The 21,154-nt window shown below is 44.8% G+C and overlaps 1 protein-coding gene across 1 annotated transcript; it reads right to left on the bottom strand.

Annotated features, from left to right (window-relative positions):
* Positions 1–8,952: 8,952 nt before the first annotated feature.
* On the bottom strand, positions 8,953–10,344 carry LOC123138782 (putative F-box protein At1g58310). Its single transcript, XM_044558660.1, has 2 exons — positions 9,286–10,344; positions 8,953–9,138 (listed from the first exon to the last, which is right to left on the bottom strand). The coding sequence occupies exons 1-2, from the start codon at positions 10,288–10,290 to the stop codon at positions 8,953–8,955; spliced, it is 1,191 nt and encodes a 396-aa protein (XP_044414595.1). The 5' UTR covers positions 10,291–10,344.
* Positions 10,345–21,154: the final 10,810 nt, after the last annotated feature.

Raw genomic sequence — 21,154 nt, forward strand, 5'->3', positions numbered from 1 at the left:
GTCATTTGGACTTCGTTTGATACTCCAACGGTTAACCGAGGGACCGAAAAGGCCTCGTGTGTGTTGCAGCCCAACACCCCCCAAATTTGCCCCAAAACCCACGAAACTCTGCTCCATGTCCTAGAGCGTTCGATCACGATCGTGTGGGCGAAAACCGCACCTCATTTGGACTCTCCTAGCTCCACTTATGCCTATTTATACCCCCTCCATTCGGATCTCTTCTTCCCCCGTCCGAAACCCTAGTTAAAAAGAAACAGATCCATCTTCCCCCGCGCCGGGCCGGACGTGTCCGCCCGCGCCGGACGTTGTCCGCCCCGCCGCCGCACCCACTCACGCGCCGCCACGTGGGCCGCGCCCACATCGCCGCCGCTGGGCCCGCCAGGCCCACGGGGAGCCCCCGCGAGCCCATCTCGCATCGCCGCCGCCGCCTGTCTTCCTCCCTCTCCGGCGCCGTCCGCGGCCACCTTCGCCGGCCGGCAGCCGCTGCACCTTGCCGGCGCGCGAGCCGCGCCCCGCCGCCCTTCGCGTCGGGCGCCCGCGGCCACGGCGACCCCGGCCGCGCCGCCCCTCGCCGTCTCGTCGCCGGCCACCGCCTCCTCCACGCCCGGCCCCCTCTCCGGCGACCTCCCGGAGCCCGGCGTCCCTTTCCTCTCCGGCGAACAGTGAACTCCGGCGCCACCTCGGGATCCGTGCCGCCAGATCCAGATCCAGTTTTGGATTCGGTTGACCTCTCTCCCCCGAAACCCTAATTTTTCGTGCTATCTTTGACTGCTTGTATCTCCGCAACCGTAGCTCCGTTTTGGGCATATGATATAGCAAAATCTTCGCCTCGACATGTTCATCATTTCATTCCATTGCATCATTTGCATTTGAGGTCATCTTGTTGCCCAAAATGCTGTTAGAAGGAGGCTTCGTGAGTTAAATTGCAGATCCGTTAGTTCATCATGCACTATTGTCATTTTTGCTATGTTTAATTCGTGCATGATATGCCTGTGCCCCTTTGGGATGAATTGTTAAGCATTTTGTCTTCTTTCCAGAGGTGCCACCCATGCATTTTTAGGATGTGCGTGTTATCTTGTGCAATCTTGCGAAGAGAGGTACCGGAGATTGCTGATTTCAGGGACTTAGTGATTTTCACTAAGTCTGGGATATTTTAGTTCATGATGCTATATGTCCAGCTTGTTTCTTAGTGATCCGTGCCTCTTTTGAGGATGATCAGTAAGGGATTTTTGATATTTATGTTATGCCTTATCCATCCATGTCTTTGTTTACATATGTGGAGTGCTCTAGGTTGACTCAATCGAGCTCAACTTTTGCTTCGTTGTTAATCTGGGCAGATCGTCAACTTGTTTGCGATTTTGCCGATGCTACCGTTAGTGTTCCATGCATGCTATGCCTTTGTTCTTGCCATGTGTAGCTAGCACATTGTGCCTTGTTGCTGGTCATATGCTTTCCTTGCCATGACTTGCATCGTAGTGAGTGCATCGAGCTCGTTTACATGCCTTCGTGAGTTAAATTTCTGCATGCCTCAGTTTTCACTAAGTCTGAAAACTGATTGTGTTCGAGCTATGTTCGTGAGCTCGGTAGAGTATTTTGTGAACCCTTTTGGCCCCAGGTCACTTTAGCTGTTTTGTTAAGCTTGTTGAGTAGCTCCATGCCATATTCTTACTTGTCATGTTCAGGTTTTTTGTCATGTTGTTTTGCTGCTCCGAAGAGGGCTTCGTGATCTGAAATTTCAGACTAGTGTTAATTTCACTAAGTCTGGAAATCTGTTTTGCATTTGCGTTTTAGCCATGCTTGTTTGAACCTCTTAATGGATGAATTTACCTATGGCTCAGTGCTAGTGTTTTGTCAACCATATTGTGTACATCACTGCCATGTATTTTGTTTTCATGTTTGGTGGCTGTAGCATGTTCATTTCGTTGCATTTAGATGCCTACTTGCTGTAAATCGCAGACCGGTGTCGTATCTTAAAACGCTCGCCATTTCTAAACCGTAGCTCCGATTCCAATGATCTTTATATCGTTTTCAAGCGATTTCATCCCCTCTATCCAGTGGCACACTTGGTTTTCCAAGTTGAGGCCAGGTTCATGCATTCCCTGTCATTTCTTGCATTTTGCATCCCGCATCGCATCCCGCATAGCATATCGTCATTTCATCATATTGCTTGGTCTTGCCCGTGGTTGATTGTATCCTTGTTGCTTGTTTGTCTTGTTGGGTAGAGCCGGGAGACGAGTTCGCTACCGAGGAGCCCGTTGAGTTTGCTTGTGAGGATCCAGTCAACTCTGACAACTGTGCAGGCAAGATGATCATACCCTCGAAATCACTACTATCTTTGCTATGCTGGTTTGCTCGCTCTTTTGCTTTGCCACTGCTACGATGCCTACCTTTTGCTTGTCAGCCTCCCAATTGCCATGTTGAACCTCTAACCCTCCATTGTCCTAGCAAACCGTTGATTGGCTATGTTACCGCTTTGCTCAGCCCTTCTTATAGCGTTGTTAGTTGCAGGTGAATATTGGAGCCGTTCCTTGTTGGAACATTTATTTACTTGTTGGGATATCATGATATTTCTATGTTATCTTAATGCATCTATATACTTGGTAAAGGGTGGAAGGCTCGGCCTCTCGCCTAGTGTTTTGTTCCACTCTTGCCGCCCTAGTTTCCGTCATATCGGTGTTATGTTCCCGGATTGTTGCGTCCCTTACGCGGTTGGGTTATAATGGGAACCCCTTGATATTTCGCCTTGATTAAAGCCTGTCCAGCAATGCCCAACCTTGGTTTTACCATTTGCCACCTAGCCTTTTCTTTCCCTTGGGTTCTGCAGACTCAAAGGTCATCTTATTTTACCCCCCCGGGCCAGTGCTCCTCTGAGTGTTGGTCCACCTGTCAGCTACCGGTGGCCACCAGGGGCAACTCTGGGTTGGCCTACCCGTACCTAGGACAATCTGAGTGTGCCCTGAGAAAGAGATATGTGCAGCTCCTATCGGGATTTGTCGGCACATTCGGGCGATGTTGCTGGTCTTGTTTTAACCTGTCGAAGTGTCTTGAGTTACCGAGATACCGAGTCTGATCGGAACGTCTTGGGAGAAGGTCTATTCCTTCGTTGACCGTGAGAGCTTGTCATGGGCTAAGTTGGGACTCCCCTGCAGGGATTGAACTTTCGAAAGCCGTGCCCGCGGTTATGGGCAGATGGGAATTTGTTAATGTCCGGTTGTAGATAACTTTAACTTAACTTAATTAAAATGAATCAACCGTGTGTGTTACCGTGATGGCCCCTTCTCGGCGGAGTCCGGGAAGTGGACACGGTGTTGGAGTTATGCTTGCGCAGGATGTTCCTTAGTTTCTCGCTCGTGCTTCGCTTTCTCTTCTCGCTCTCTTTTGCGTATAAGTTAGCCACCACATATGCTAGTCGCTTGCTGCAGCTCCACATATATTTGCCTTATCCATTCCTATGAGCTTAAATAGTTTTGATCGCGAGGGTGCGAGATTGCTGAGTCCCTGTGGCTCACAGATACTACAACTCCAGATGCAGGTCCAGGTGTTTCTGCTCCAGTTGACGATTACGAGCTTAAGTGGGAGTTCGACGAGGACTCTCAGCGATACTACGTGTCTTTTCTGGATGATCAGTAGTGGTGCCTAGTTGGGGTTATCGATTCAGGGCCTTGTCGCATGTTGGGGGTCTTTTCTATTTTGGCACCGTAGTCGGGCCATGAGTGATTTGTTTGATGGATGTTATTTATGTACTCTGATGTGACGTGGCGAGTGTAAGCCAACTATGTTATCTCCCCCTTTTATTATATATTGCATGGGATGTTGTAATAATTGCCTGACTTGCGACATTGCTTTCAATGCGGTTATGCCTCTAAGTCGTGCCTCGACACGTGGGAGATATAGCCGCATCGAGGGCGTTACAGTATTGGATACCGACGATCAAATCCCGGGCAAGTAAACACACCGATGACAAACGGAACAACGTATGTTGTTATGCGGTTTGACCGATAAAGATCTTCGTAGAATATGTGGGAGCCAATATGGGCATCCAGGTCCCGCTATTGGTTATTGACCGGAAACAAGTTCTAGGTCATGTCTACATAGTTCTCGAACCCGTAGGGTCCGCACGCTTAACGTTTCGTTGACGATATAGTATTATATGAGTTATGTATGTTGGTAACCGAATGTTGTTAGGAGTCCCGGATGAGATCATGGACATGACGAGGAACTCCGGAATAGTCCGGAGATAAAGTTTGATATATGGGATAATAGTGTTTGATCTCCGGAAGAGTTCCGGAATTCACCGGAAGGGGTTCCGGATGTTTCCCGAAATGTTTGGGAACGAGAACACGTTATTTCGGCCAAGGGGGAAAGCCCACAAGGTTTTTGGAAAGCGCAAGAGGAAGTTTTGCGGAGTCCAGGGGCCAGACGCCAGGGTCCCTGGCGTCTGGGTCCAGACGCCGGGAACCCTGGCGTCTGGCCCTGGAGTCCGAGAAGGACTCTTGCCTTTCGGGTGAAACCAACTTTGTGGAGGCTTTTACTCCAAGTTTCGACCCCAAGACTCAACATATAAATAGAGGGTTAGGGCTAGCACCAAAGACACATCAAGAAACACCAAGCCGTGTGCCGGCAACCCCGTCCCCTCTAGTTTATCCTCCGTCATAGTTTTTGTAGTGCTTAGGCGAAGCCCTGCGGAGATTGTTCTTCACCAACACCGTCACCACGCCGTCGTGCTGCCGGAACTCATCTACTACTTCGCCCGTCTTGCTGGATCGAGAAGGCGAGGACGTCATCGAGCTGAACGTGTGCAGAACTCGGAGGTGCCGTGCGTTCGGTACTTGGATCGGTCGGATCGTGAAGACGTACGACTACATCAACCGCGTTGATAAACGCTTCCGCTTAGCGATCTTCAAGGGTATGAAGATAAACTCCTCCTCTTGTTGCTATGCCATCACCATGATCTTGCGTGTACGTAGGAAAATTTTGAAATTACTACGTTCCCCAACAGATACCCGTCGTTCTCTAGGGTTTTACCTGTATTAGTGATATTATATGTATGATATTATTCGAGATGTATTAGTGATAATATCCGATGATATATAGATGAAATAGATGATTTAATTTTGCTTATTGAATGCGTGCTGATTTGAATACTAATTTATTTTATGATTTAGTTTTGCTTATTGAATACTCAAATTGGAGAACTACTCCTATTTTGAATGGTCCAATTGGAGAGCACTATCCAAGGCGTATGCATTTGATTGGTTGATAGCTTATAGGGTTTCACTAAGTCCTAAGATGAGGATAATAATGTTTTTATTTATATTTTGTTTTCCAGCCAAATCTCCATGTCGTCGCCGCCGTCACGGACCCCCTCCGACCTCGAGGTGAGACCAGCCAAATCGCCATGTCAATATGAGTCCTATAAGATATTTTGAAATGTTTTTGTTCATATTTTCAACCATTGAAATGCAATGACCATCAAGTTTGAATGCAATGACCATCAAGTTTGAATGCAAATAGGATATGCGCTTTCCCAAGTGGCCATGTTTGCAGGTAACACCTCCGAGTGGCCAATGTTTTGCCGGAGTGTTGATTAATTTTTGTTCCGTGAAATTTGAAGCGCTCGATATGTCCAGTTTTAGCAATGGTCGTGCCGGATTTTTCCCAGACATGACTTCTGCTAGAATATGTAGGAAATATTGAGTGGCCTGGATTTTTCTAGAAAGATAATTAAACGACATTTCAGGTTGACTTTAAGTCTGTTGAGGCTCTCAAAAATGAGTGAGAGAGAAAGTCAGCACCATATATGAGAGAGGAAGAATCCCGACTATTGTCGTGGGGGTCATTTCTCCTTCGTCTCCTTGTGCTAGACCTTTGTTATGCGCTAGGGAAAGGAGGAGTAACGACCATCACCGACGGTCGAAAAATCAGTGAGGGAGTGTGTCCACCATATATGACAGAAGAAGAATGCCGACTGTTGTTGTGGGGGTGTGCTTGATATTTTGGTTTAATGCACTCAGGAACGAAGGGAGGAGCGACCATCACCAACGGTCGAATATATACACCACATGAGCTTGAGTTTTCAAAAAAAGACTCGACGGACTGATAGTCAACCCGTGCTGAATAATAATGATTTAGTTTAGTTTTTGTAGTACAAATATTGAATTTTAGAAGTTTAATCTTTGAATTATGAACATAGGAAATGTCGTCGGATGACGAAAGTCTCGTGGAGTGCTCCTGGTGCGGCGACAACCAGGGTTTCTGTGACAGGCCTCACTTGGTAGAAGGTCGGCGCTTCGGCATTAAGCTCCAAGAAACCTTCGATGTTGAAATGGTACGCTACGACGCAACGTGTTTTTTCGTAATTAAGCTCGACTTCTTCTTCTTCTTCAACGTGTAATTTTCTTTTTTTATAATTCAACTAGCTTATCCCATGCCATGCAAGACGCTATGTCTTGGAGAGGATGGATTTTAAAGATCATGAAAGTATGGAAACAAAGAAAATTTGCCTAAGGACCAATCATGGTATGGATTTTGATGTAAATCTATACAATTCTGAGAGCGTATCCCATTTTGGTTACCTGAATTGGGAAGCACTTTGCAAGATGTATGATTTTTATGAGGGTATGCTTGTCACCATGAATCTTGGTGATCCTGACATCGCCGAAGACAATTTGGACATTTGGGTCCTTGTTGATACGCTTCCAATTCTACCACTATGTGAGTTTCTCAAACATAGTTATTAAGTAATTTATATTGTTTATTTCAAAATAGTTGACATCTTATTTCCATTGATAGCTTATTTTCATTCTTCAAAGAATGTGCGGAAGATGGTAGACAGAACCTACTACACCGATGGCTCAGAATTAACTTATCGGGAGAAAAATCATCTGATCTCATTTATTACTGATCTTGAGAAATACAATATATATTATCAAATCCTCCACATTATGGTCAATACATGCAACTAGTGCACGTGTTGAACTACGATAACATCTATGGAGATTTCATGGTAAGATTTTTTACTATTACGACATCTGTGCATCTTTTCCATAAATTCTTCTAAAACTCAACTACATTGCTACCTATGAAGTCATTACTATGTTTTCCAACAGAAAATCCAAATGATTGTGTGTCTCATCTGATGTTTCGGAAAGGTCGCCTTGATGTTTGAACTTACGGCCAGGTCATCCTACGAGTCACTCATGTCCATACCAGATTTCTAAAAGGGATGAAGACATGACAATCAAAGATTGGAAAAAAATGTATGGTCAATCGTAAGGAGCTACTTGGAAGCAACATTGTGCGAAGGGTAAGAATTGAAGACATGATAATCTCCATTCTCCATAATGGAGAGTCAGGGCCTATCTTGTTTTATGCTATTTTATCTTAGAGAGGGTATTTAAGTCCTAGCTAATACTCATGATCATGTGCTAAGAACAACTAAATAGGATTGGTTAGATGACTATGATGATGATGAGTATGACTTGTTATTATGGTATCGAGTAGAATTTGTATGATCGATGATGATGAGTAGGACTTGTTATTATGATACCAATGACGAGTTATTTATTATTATGATCGATGATGCATATATGAGCATGATCAAGTTTGGATTATACTTTCGACATGCACTACATGTTGCCTCCACTTGAATCTACTCCACGTTCATTTCACCCACTGTTATATATAATAACTAATCATGGTCATAAAATCATATGATGAAACTACTGTATATAAAACCACAACTAAAATAAGCTGTATTTTTAAAAATACAGGAAAAGTTAGCAGCACAGGAAAAGTTAGCAGCAGCGCTTTCATAAAAGAAACCCTACTGCTACTTACTATTGTCAGTAGCACTTTCCAGTACAAGCACTACTGCTATGAGCAGTAGCGCTGGACTTGCAGCGCTACTGCTAATAGTTAGCTGTAACGCCTTAGTGATAGCGCTTGTACAGGCGCTACTGCTAGCTACAAAACAAGCGCTACTACTAGGGTTTTCCCTAGTAGTGATAACATCTTGCCATGTCATCTATAGTCAATGTAATAGTCAACATGTATAGTAGTGGGTTACAAGGAAGTTCTACTTTATTACCACATGATCCACCATACACTCTCACATAGCTAAGCCCACGCTACATCCTGTTGTAAATCAATAACCCGGTTCTCTTATGTCTCCTCTCCTCTCTCATACAACTTAACAAAAATATAATATTTAAAGTCATACAACCCGTCTACGTCATCTTATTATACTTTCTCTCATCAGATGGGGATGGCTCGGAAAATGAGCCCAATCCTCCCTTTCATAGAAAAAATCAACACCTCAGCAATAAATATTTTGGGGCTCATCCTTAAGACAAAGCAAGACTACAAGAACATCGAGAAGAAGTCGCTCGGAGTCCTCCTGATCACCCGGCAGCGACCTTTGGTCAGGAGAACTCTTGGAGACCTTCATTCCACCAGGTGGCACTTGTTGGTATACAAAGGAACACACACGTGGCGCGCTTACACATACACACACAAAACGCCTTTTCTGTACTCCTGGGAGTATGTACTCTCATTCTCAATATACCTCATATACGCATTAATTATACCTCTTTATTATTCTCAATATACTTCATTAAATATTCTAAGATACCTTAATACGAGTTTTGTTGAAAAAATATCATCTGCGATGTACTTTTTGTAATATACCTTTTTCACGTACAAACACATCAGTATATACATAAACATTTAAAAATATGTAGACTCACATGAATTTTTTCATGGAACTCATTTTGAGATATCTAATAATTACTAATGAAGTATACTAAAAAAATAAAGTGGTATAAAAAATTTATCTATATGATATATGAGAAATGGGAGTACGTACTCTCAGGAGTACACAACCATTTTCCTATATATATATATATATATATATATATATATATATATACACACACGGTGATAAATGAAACATTACAAACTCACCAGGTGAACGTCTAGGTGGAGATACCGGAGATTGCAGCATCGCTGTAGGAGACCGGTCGCAATTGCTCTGAAGTGGCTGCCTTTTTTTGAGTAAAATCTTACCGTCAGATTTGTGAAGCCGGGGAATTGGGGCATCGCTGTTATTTCATTCTCTACCTCTTTTTCGGTTTGCCCCTGTATAAATAATAATCAAATGCTAGTGTAAAATTCCATGTAAATGAGAAACAAAGCTAAAATGGTTCTCAATACCAAAAAATAAAATCACAAATTGCAGTATTATTTCAACATGGAGCGAACATACATATGCATGAGATTGCCTACCTCTGGGCCTGGTATGTGCATGCGGTGACGAACGTTGGGGCTACACTCTTGCAGTAGTTGGATCGTGTGACCTTGGAGGTCGAGCTGCTGGCAATAGCCGAGCTGAATGGAGGAATTGAGTGTGTCCAGCGCTGGTGCATGGAAGTTGAGGCTGGAGTGGTCGCGTTCATCGTACACCATGAAGCGGAACCCGAGGCGGAGCGCCGACAGATGTGGGGCGTGGACAACCAATCGCCTCACGGAGAGGTCATTCAGATCCAAGATCTCCAGCGCGCTGCCATTGAGCTGAAGCTCCTTCAGCCCGGACAGGTTATGGAGTGTTAGCTTTCGCAGCCTCGGGCAGCACGAAGACGACGATAGCAGGCTGCTGAGGCGGACGTCGTCGCCGTCGATGAATTTTATGGTGCAGAGAGTCATGTCCGTTAGCGCGTGAAACTCTACCGTCGGCGGGAGCAGAAGGAAGCCGTAGTACAACTCCAGTGACATCGTTGTCGCCCTCGTGGAGCGAGGCAGCTGCAGCTTGGGCTTTGGCCTCTCCACCGCTCGTCCCGTCAGATTGATCTTCAACGGCGCCCACACGTGGAATTTCAAGGAACCAACCACGATCTGCATGGCATGGCGGAGCCACACGTCGGCTTGCGAATCGCCCGGCCAGAGCGTGCTGTACAAATCGAGCGTGTCGATGTAGGCGTCGCTATTGGCGCGTCGCGCGAGGACGTTGTGTATAAATTCGTTGTACCGCATGTGGCCATCCTCTTTCTTCTTCTTTTTGTTCTTCTTACCAGTCTTCTTCGTGGTGCTGCCGCCGCCTTGCCCGTCGCGGAAGTGGAGGACGGGGGCGCGCGTCGAGATGTCGCGCCACCGCCTCGAGAGCGCGGACGTGCGTGCGACTTCGCAGGCTTCGGGCATGAAGCGCAGGACGTGGAGGAGGAGGTCATCATCGAGGCCGCTGATTAGGTCTGCCGACGACGACGACGGCAGCATCGTCTGCTTTTCGCCCTGCATTGTCCGTTCAATCCATCTATGGTCCTTTTCCGTGGTGTACGTGCGATACGTGACGTCCTGACGTATATATCTGGCAGTTGTAAAACTTGGAATCGCTTCTTGGGCCAAACTGAGTTGTAAATAAATCAGGACTCGAGTCCTAGCACGTCAAGCACTCGTATCCATCCTCAATTTGGATGCCTCTCTACTTATTATATGTATAAATAAATAAATAAGGGAAATTGTTTAAAACCGGTCGACCGGTTGAAACTCGGCCGGTCACATTCAAAGCTGGCAACGGGCCCACACACCACTGCCTAAGTCTTCCTTATCTAGTCACGCGAAACACTCCTAGCCCTTCATTCCACTGATACGTCTTTCCTTATCCCCTCACATGTTCTCTTCTACTGCAGCGACATCCAAACAATTTTATCGCCGGCGACAACCGTTTGTCGATCACGCGCCAACCTACCTGCCGTCCATCCCGCGTCAAACTTCCCCATAAATGGGCGCTACTTTGAGAGGAATCCACCACTGCGCGCGGGAAAAGAGGTCATGGCATGCGGCGTCGATGAGCTGCGGTGCTGGAGACTGGCTAGGGGATTCGCTTCAACCGGAGAGGATGCTGGCCGATGGTGCTGGGTGGCGACGGCGGTGGCCACCATGAATTTTTGTTGCATCAATTTTTTTGCTGGAACCTTCTTTCGATTTTGCTGCAAATTAAGAGAATGGTGGTGCCGTCACTGCCATGATTTTTTGCTACATCAAAATATTGCTGGAATCAACATTTGACTTGGCTCCAGTAGGAGAAGATCGTGGTGGATGGCGGCTCAAGGTGGACACAGTCCGGGCTGGAACCAACAATCGTTTTTGTGGCAACCAGTCCAAGAAGAGTTGGAACCGTTACGTCATGAAAAAGGCCATATCTCAAATTTACGATTGCCATGCATGAGAAACTAGCCATATCTAAAAAACAAACAACAAAGCTTAACAGTAGTATTGGAACCTAAGTTGACATGGAAAAATATTGAAAAGAAAAATTATGAAGTATTCTTATGAAAACAAATTTCCTATGGGATGTTAAAAATAAAATTGTCATCATGTAAAAAGGGATTTTTACCATGATTTTGTTCAACCAATGTGTGAACAAAAAGAATTTACCATGGTTTGTTCAAAAAAATTGTCATGTTGCAAAAACTAACTGACCATGTTCAAAATATTACTGATCATGATCCAACAAATAAAACAATGCACTGCACCACCATCCAAGTTTACAACAGCATGTGTGCTATTGTTCCCTGACACACCAGTAGATAAACTAATCTGTTATCCAGAGGCACCCGCATGTATGGAAAAGTTGCCATCCCATTTTTAACGCTACCTTGCCGCCTTCATCTATTTTTGCACCGGTATTCACATCACACGGGAAGTCAAGCTGTTTTGGGGAACCTCCGACTACTCGAACCTCTTTCTTCTCCAAACGACCCGTGACTTGCTGTCCTTGCTCTTCTTCATCAACTAAATCAGCCCAACTCTTATGCTCTTTCCGCCATGACATGATGGTCCATCACTTCCACATGAGGTCCTGAAGTGCGTGCACCTGAGACCGAACGGCCCTGCCCCCATTTGTTCCTACCATCTCCTCCCTTTCACCTCTCCATATAAGCCCGTAGCCATGGCCCAAATTGTTTCTTTTCCCCTTTCTTCAGTTTGATACCACACAAACTTGTCACTATGGCCTAACACACCACAAATGTAACAGAACTCATGCAGAAATTCATATACAAAAGGGCACCAGTTTTTGTCCTCCTCCTCCAGTGTCTTTGAAGGCCCCTGGAAGATCATTTGTCGTTCCTCCTCCTCCTCGTCAAGTCTGAAACTTCTCATCAGTGGTACCTTGATGTTTATTCTGACCTTAAGGCCCCGTTTGGTAGCAAAGTATTACAAAAAACAAAATATCAAAAACTGCAGTAATTTTACCTATAGGTACGAGATAACATGGTTTTACCATAATAGAGTAATTTTGAAGTATTCACAATACTTCAAACATGTTTGGTTGTTGCGGCAAAACACTGTATTACCTAGCCGTTAGCAGTGCAAATGCATGCAGCTGGCCGGCCGTTTGAATAGTATTTCTGTTGAGCTTTTGTAGCTAGGTTGCTGGATATTCCTTACTCAGCGTGCATAACAACCGAACGGCTAGCTTGTGTATACAAAGAAGACCACCCATGGCACGGCGTCTCCTGTGACTCACCTGCTGGTAAAGCTACACCTAGACGGAGCGGCTTGCCCTTCTTCGAGCCACCATTGAGGTGCAACGGAGCTACGCGTTCAGGCGGCGACCCAGCACGTGCCGTTGTTGGCCAGTCATCTGCGTCACTGTCGAGGGGCACGAAGAGCTGCGCGAGAACTTGAATCACGTGGCCACGGTCGGCGCATTCAATTGATACTTGCATCGTCTCTGTCCTCTGTAAGTCCCCCTTTCATCACAGAAACGAGCAGGTCTAGTTGAGCAGTTGTCCATGATGCTCTGTTTCTCTTGTCTGCAATTGGGAAGCAAAACATCAGGAAAATAGACAAGGACCCTACTCGAAATCAACAAATATCAGAGTTATCATAAATATCTGGTTAAAACAAATCAACTTCAGTAAATCTTAATATCTTGTGCATGACGCCACACCATGGATTACATTGACAAAACAAAATACTACTATCCTAATGTACGCAGGCTTGTAGGCTGTCGTGGAGCTGGGCAAAAATCTGTAGTGAGCAACTGCTAATGATAGAACAAAATTGTTATGGGTGGGCCGAAAGCACGCTAGCTACAAAGTGCATGCTACAAATTAATGAACCAGTTGTGGTTTGTCTTTTTTGAGAATCAGGTTCGAATAGGGATACTGGAATCTGAATTGTCTGAATGAAAAACAGCAAAATCACTATGGTACGACTGTTGTGCATTTCAGCAGCGAGATTGGGGTTCTACTGCTTATCTTAGACAGTCTATTTACACTTTCACAGCCTGATTGGCTGTCAAAATTTGTATGCTGGTAACCCAACAAAAACTTAGATAGCCAATGCCTCTGTAACATACGTATTTCATAAATCACAGCCTGATATAAGCCGACCAAGCAGCAGCTTGGCTGTCTACTTTCTTTTGACTTCAGATATAAACTGATCTAGATAGCCAATGCTTTTGTAACACACATATTTCTGAAAATCGCAGCGATGCAGACTGTCTTACGCCATATTTCAGGCTACTACATAAAGCTATCACCAAGCTAAGATCATCTAGGTTGCATCTAGCCTTACGCCACTAAATCTTGCTTCTCAATCTATCCAAGGAGAATCTACTCTGCCCCTGATCGGGGACGGCCTTCTCGTCAGCAAGGCCGGACAGCATCGAGGAGATTGTGCGTCGCGGCGCCGTCCGCAGATACCAGCGGCATGCACAGTGGAGAATGGCACGGCCGTGCAGAGGAAGGAGCCAGTGGTTGGCGGGGAGAGGCGGGAGGAGCGACGAGGGAGGATGGAGGGCAGAGTAATCACCTTTGGTCTCTCCATCGCCGTCTCTTTGTTTCCCCATGGCCGCCGATGATGGAAGACGACAGGGCGGCGGCGGCAGCGTGAGAACGAGCTAGAGCGAGTAGCGGGGAAGGATAATGAGGGGACTCTCTTCTTTTCGCCTGCTCTGTTTTTTAAAAACAGGTCGGGGGTTCTTATTAAAGAGAGAAAAAACTACAGTTTGCCAAGTACTACAATATTAAAACAACAGTTGTTAGGGGCAAACAAACAGCTCATTGTAAATAAAACTGTGGTAATCTGAAAAACTGCAGTATTCTCAAAATGCTTAGAAAATACTTCGCTACCAAACAGGGCCTAATTCTCAAGTATTTACCCATTGCTCTTCCATCTGGTCTTGCCTCGACTTCAATAACCTCTCCCAATTCTGATCCAATGGTTTCCTCGGCAACCCTATTCATTAAACCAAGTGGCAGCCGGAGCACTCTCACGCATATTGGTATAGTATCGAAAGAATAGTCCTCGATCCGCTTTCTTGGTACATAATCTTCTAAGACTAGCAGATCGTTCCCAAACTCCCAGGGCCCATTGTCTAAAGCCATCTTCTTCCCCGACTCCTGTCCAAATGTAAACAAAAACGTATTCTCACCGACTTCCTTGCAGTGAACACCTCTGTGTTGGCGCCGCCTCCTAGCAGCACCGCTTCTTCTTCCTCTCCTCTCATCCTCTCAACTCTCTCTTGAGTTTCTCTCTACTCTCAAGAACACACAATGAAGAAGAACTCACAGGTACAGAAAACACACACGACACACACACACACACACACACACACATACACACACACACACACACACACACTTCACCAAGGAGAGGAAAGGCTTTGCTTCTTCCCCCGGTGAGAACACACGTGCTACATGGTTTTTCTGCTGGCCCTCTCGGCTTTTTTTTTAACAGCCAAGTCTGCAGAATCTTTGGATACACACGCATAGGACCAAGCCTCAACCGGGAGTAGAAAGCAAGCGGTGCTGCGAGGAGGCGGCGCCAACAATTGGCATAAGAGCCTGGTCGATCCGAGGCGACTGTGGCGGTGCGGCGGACTCCATGTGAAGGGGATGTCAGCGGCGAAAGGTGGACGCCGTTGGCGGCGCGATGCTGCTAGCGGTGGGTGTGTGTCTTCATCATCGTCGAGCTGCATCACGAGCGATGGAGAGAGATGTGCTGCTCGGTAAGTTGTGGCACCGGCGGCAAGGTGGTGATGGCTATGGAGCAGAGGCCATTGCCACGAGAAGTTCCATGTCCGAGTCGTCGACAAGGTGCGTCATCGTCGACAACATGAAGGTGAGTCACCGGCGAGCTGCGTCACCGGCGACGAACATGGAGGCGAGTCACCGGCGAGTTGCGGCACCGGTGGCAAACATGCGGCAGCGAGTGTGTCGCGGCGGCACACTCACGGTGAAGGCATGGGAGGTGTCCTTTTCATTGTGGCCAGCAACGGCGGTGACAATTGGCGTGACAAGATGGCATTGGCGGCCGTCTACGTGTTGCACCAACGACACCGACGACGAGCCGGCGCTGCTTTGAAGGTCACCATCGAGGTATTTGAATAAACGAAAACAAGGTTAACTCTAACACTCTCTGATCGGGCAGCAGATACGCCCTAGCGTTTCTGCCATCGCTTCAACGAAAACCGGCTTCTCCTAGAAGAGTTTAGCCAGCTCCTGTGGTTGCACAATTCCCGCGCGCCTTGGCAGATCCAGAGCAGCCGATTTTGATTCCTTTCTTCTCCTTCAACGACAGCCTCAACCCCTGCAGCAGTCCCTCGACTCACTCCATCTCCGTCAACGAACAGTTGCACAATGTCAATGGGTTACTCGCCCGCGAAGAAGAAATCGCTGGGGAGATCGCCAAAGACGAGACGAAACCGTCACACACGGGGTTTTTTTGTTGCTTGCTCGAGTTGAAGTGGGTTTCAGATCTCAGTTACTAGTTCGCAGCCTCTCGTCCCCTTTCTTTTCTTGGGCGCCGTCACCCCACCGCCGTACCGTCGCACGCGCGCCGGTGCCCCGCCCCCGCCCCGTTCCCCCAGGACTCCCTCCCATCACCGCCGCAGTCTCCCGCCTTTCCTCGACGTCCGACCCGGCGTCACTGGCTCCGCTGCTCGCCGCGCCCGGACGCCCGACCCGCCCTCACTCCCTCCGTTGCTCGAGCAGTTCGTCAATAAACAGGTACTTCACCAGAACCCCCGAAGCGCCGCGGGACCACCGCCTCCACGATGGTGACCGCCGAGGCCGCGATGGCGGTCGTGAGGGCCGCGCGCCCCTTCTTCCGCGGTGCCCACGATGGCCTTGCGTTCGCCGCAAACGCCGCGTTCCTCGCCGACGGATACTCCCTCTGCGCCGTCGGTCGTTCCGCGCTCTTCGACCCCCTGCCCGCAGGTGCGTTCTGCCTTACGCCCTTAGCCCTAGGTGTTATGTTATGTACGTATATATGTGTTTTCTAGTTTGACCGTACAGTAGCCTGCTAGTTAGGATTTGACTGACCCATGTTTAGGGCTCCTTGTTGCATATCTGATGATGATTCCCGGGTTGAGTTCCCGAGTGGATCGATGTAGATGAAATGTTGGGCTATATTTAGGTGTAAATGGTGCAAGGTCAGTAGGAGCTTCTTCTATTTCAGGCGTGGTTGATTTAGGAAATGTGTCCCTATGTCAAACAGTTTAAAGGCTCAATTGTCAACTTAATTCAGTGAATCAGTCCCTTCCCTAGATTTAGCATCTATGGTTTGATCTTCTCTGGTAGCTAGTACTACCTCCATCCAAAAAAAAGTTGTACTGAATCAGAGTATCGATTTTTGAGCTGGAGTTTATGTTCATATGTTCTAATCTGCAATTAGCAGTTCAATCCATTCGGTGGAGTGAAATTCCTATTTTGGAATTCATAATTCAAATTTGCCTCTGTGACTGAGCTTAGTAGTGCATTGTATGTTACTACGCTAAATTTCGTTAGTTCTGTATTGAACCTCTGGATTCAGACTTGGATCACTGGATTATTATTCAATTCTTTGTATGCTACGGAACTACATAAGTACTCCTTGATCATTGCAGTGTCATGTTCTATGTATACTAACATCGATCTCTATTACCATAATTAATACACCAGATTCGAGTTTGGATTTACCCCCCACCTTCTCGTTTCCCGCCTAAAGATATACCATGTCAATCATAGTGCTAAATAGCGCGTTATCTCGGTGCTATTGCGTTTGCAGGGGCCTCGCGCTAAATGCATCGCATAGCACACTACAAGCGTCAAACATATGATCACATAGCATGCTATTTAAAGCTATGATGAGAATATCCACCATTGAATTTACAACCTTTGTTTATCTTTACCCTACATAAATTGCATAGCTGCCGAATCGGACTGCCTAAGTCAGCTGGATTCACTCGGCCTTCCTGATATTCATGCCGCACTTTACTTTTCAAGTAAAGAAATAAAAATAATCATGACATCACGAGCCACGCCATCATCAAAAACATCCAGCAAATTCCAGTCACCTCATCATGCGGGACTCTCTTTAATTATTTGACTGTTTACCGGCTGCCTTGCTCTGTGCTCGCTAAACATGGTATAATTTTTTCAATTGAGTAGATCAGTATGTTGTAGTGCTTGGCCTGCATAACAAACCAAAAGCTAATATCTAGTACTTTGAACCTTAAACGAACTTGGTTACAAAAAATAGTCCTAACACATGCATGTAACTGAAACTCAATTTGAACTACAGATTGTGCATCAATTATAACATAAACCTTCAATGAACATTTCCTGATGCTTGCACACGATTGTCATCGTATTCACAAATTCAACCACTTCCTTCTGTTAGAAATTATTAATTGAACCAGTGATGAAGTGATTGGTTTTAAGTGTATAGTACCAAGGTTACATTTTAATGTTGAAGTCTTCTTAGATTGGATTGAAATATTCTCGAAGGAAATTTTGCACGACTTCTGTTACACATTTATTTTCATCTGATTTTGGCCAAGGATTTTTTTTCCGATGAACTGTTAGGAGCGCCACCTTTCTATTGAACAAAAGTTTAAACCTCTTAAAAATTGCCTTGTGTGTATTGTATGTGCATTCACTCTCTCGAAATGTTGCAGAAGTCACATCATTGCTAATTCATGTTCTTTAGATTCTTGTGAAATTAACAAAGGCATCTCTGATGATGATTTTCGGGTTGATTTCCCGAGTGGATAGATGTAGATTGATGGTTCGGCTATATTTAGGTGTTAATGGTGCAAACCAGTAGCTGCTTCTTCTATTTCGGGAGTGGTTGACTTGGGAAATTTGTCCCTAAGTCAAACAGTTAACGGCTTAATTGTCAACTTAAATTCAGTCAATCAGTCCCTTCCCTAGATTTATGGTCTATGGTTTGATCTTATCTGGTAGTAATATAATATGCTAGTATTTTGGATTTCTGAATCAGAGAATATCGCTCCTTGAGCTGGAGTTTATGTTTATATGTTCTGATCTAAAATTAGCCGGTCATTAAAACTAGAATCATTTTCAAGTCAAACTGATCTTAACAGGTGGGAAATAGACATCCAAATTTAGAAACTTAACATTACGTTAAATAATTTTCAAGGAGGGATAAAATTAAAATTATTTTCAAGTCAAAACTGATCTTAATAGGTGGGAAATAGACATCTAAATTTAGAAACTTGGCATTATGTTAAATAATTCGGAGAGCTGGAATATCCAGTCATTAAACGAATGGAACCCATGAATTCTTTTTCCTGGTTGCATTGTGGAACTAATTTACCAGTCATTCTAGCCGGAATATACCAAGTGTAAATTTCTAACGTGAGTTTAAAGTGTGTGTAGTTGGTTCACTCGATTGGAATTAAGTTACGTTCTGTTGTGAGATGAAAGAGGAAAGTGAGTCCTGAATTTTATTGTAATTGCGAGCCTTTCATCATATAAGTAATGTTTTTATTTTGCTTAACTCTAGACGAGGAGGTTGGAATTGAGGGTTGGAACAGCATGGACAACTGCTATGCCTTTTTGTACTCCAAGGATGAGGAGGAGGGCAAGAAGAAGTGCATTTTCATGAAATGTGTAGTGATTGCTGACTTCCTTGCTATTGATGCGATGGATCTTGAGGCACAACATGGGGAACCCTTCCATGTGCAGATAAAGTATGTTCCAGTCTTGTTATTATTGTTTTAGATTATTATTGATTAGATGTATGTGCTTTGCTTATTGTTATAACTTTCTAAAAACACGATGGATAGTAGCAGCATTAAACTATGTCAGAGCAATGTATAACTTACTACAACACATGTTACTTGCTTCACACAGGAAATATGGTTTGTGATTTAAGACATGAACTTACGTTATGCGGTAATCTTCACTCCAATAAATATTTCAGTCGGTAGTGATGATATGTTCACATTCCCGTTATTTGGTTACTAACAAGTGGGGATAAATTGGAAATTTGCTTTGCTACTATACGTATTTCAGTTTATGGTGATGGTCGGCTTTCTCTATCACAATCCTTGTCACCTGGGCTGACTAAACTATTTGGTAACATAATAACATGAATTATAAGCCATGCCATTTGAACTCAAGACCTGTTTCTTTGGACATATGATTTATAACCATACTGCAGCTTGCTACACATTCCATGTTCTCTTTTACGTGTGGAGACATTTTATATATGTAACACTACTTTGGTGGTTGACCTACTATGATGTTTTTTTTTTTGCTTGTTGTATGCACATGAGCATTGCTAGTTAGTGAGTTGGTACCAAACACATTCTTTTTGTTAGGTAGCTTCACTTGTATTAACCAGCATTATAGAGACAAGTAACAATGAGATGGATTTATATAGCCTGTTTATGAATTCTGCTAACATGTTGGTGTGCTTACTCTATTCTACTATGTGATGACTTGGGTTGGTACAAATTCTGTAGTATAAAAATTTATTTTGTTCAATTGAGTATGATTTTCTGGCCAAGTTATGGACTTATATTGTCCAGGTGTGATACATTGTGAAGTAAGTAGTACTGAATCCATTTCTAGTTTCTTTGTTAAGCAAGACTCGGTGCAGCCAACAGGAAAATTCTGTCGTGTTTAGTTTATCATTATTATGTCAAATACTTTGGGTACTTGCTCTGCTGGCTGGCCTTCTGTTGAATAGTTCTATCCACACGTGGTTCCTTGTATATAGTGTGAAGGATTTCTTCTCTGAAGTACAGACCAAGAATTATAAAGATTTGTACAAGAATTTTACGGACTTCATTAATATCCTGAACTTAAGCTTATTGGCTGAATTGAATGGTAAGGACGCTGCTGCTGCACAGAATCCTAATGCTGAGAGCAGTTCGTCAATAAACAGGTATGTCTATGTTGGGTTTTAAACTTGTGGCACGTCACATCTCCATCTCTAACACTAAAATCAGACAAAGTTTCTGTGCATCTCATCGCAAACAAAAATCTAGTATATTGCCCTATGGAATTACTTCATGTTGCATTTTTACTTGCTATCAATGAATTAATATCATTATATTGGGAATTTGGGCTTTTCTGGTTATATTCTGATGATTTTCCTCCTTCGCATAAAATTTAACTTCCAAAGCTTCTCTGTTGTAGCCGACTCCATTTGCTAGTAATTCTCTTAACACGTTGCACTTCTCCTTGCAGTTATAGAAATGTTATGTGGGGAAAGCCGACTACAAGGACTACTGAACGAACCAGGTATGAATACAACCATTTGTATTTTCCCTTATTCTTTTGTGTGGCACTCCTTTATTCACCTTTTTTGTACTTTGTTGTCACTTGCTCCAGTTCTGAATATGCTCGGTGGGAAAACCGGAGCGCAAGGACTGCCGGGTATGAATACAAGCTTTTGTATATTTCCCTTATTTTGTGTGGCACACTGCTATTCACCATTTTGGACTTTGATGTTATTTTTATTTGGTCCTGTCCAATATGATTAGAACTCGCTAAGGCTTAGGGCAACTCCAACACGGATCGCCAAAACAAACAACTCCAAATGTCCGAGACACCATATGTTGCATTGATTTTCCGATATTTTAATACATATCAAAAGGCCATAACTAAAACATCTAAAACACCCTAAAAAATTTACTCCTCATCAGAGTCTGCCTGGTCATCATCGCCAGTGGAGGTGGGGTCGACGATCCCCATGCCGGACGGACTGGCCTGTCGTTGTTGTGTGCTGGTGCGAATGAGGCGGAGCTACCAACGTTTGCGTTGCTTCCATAATCACCATGCTGGTCCGGCGCGTTGTTAGTCATCACCTCTAGCACGTCAATGAGGCGGTTGCGCTCCATCTCATTGTAGAG

Source organism: Triticum aestivum, chromosome 6B, assembly GCF_018294505.1.
Source record: "Triticum aestivum cultivar Chinese Spring chromosome 6B, IWGSC CS RefSeq v2.1, whole genome shotgun sequence".
Classification (NCBI taxonomy): Eukaryota; Viridiplantae; Streptophyta; class Magnoliopsida; order Poales; family Poaceae; genus Triticum; species Triticum aestivum.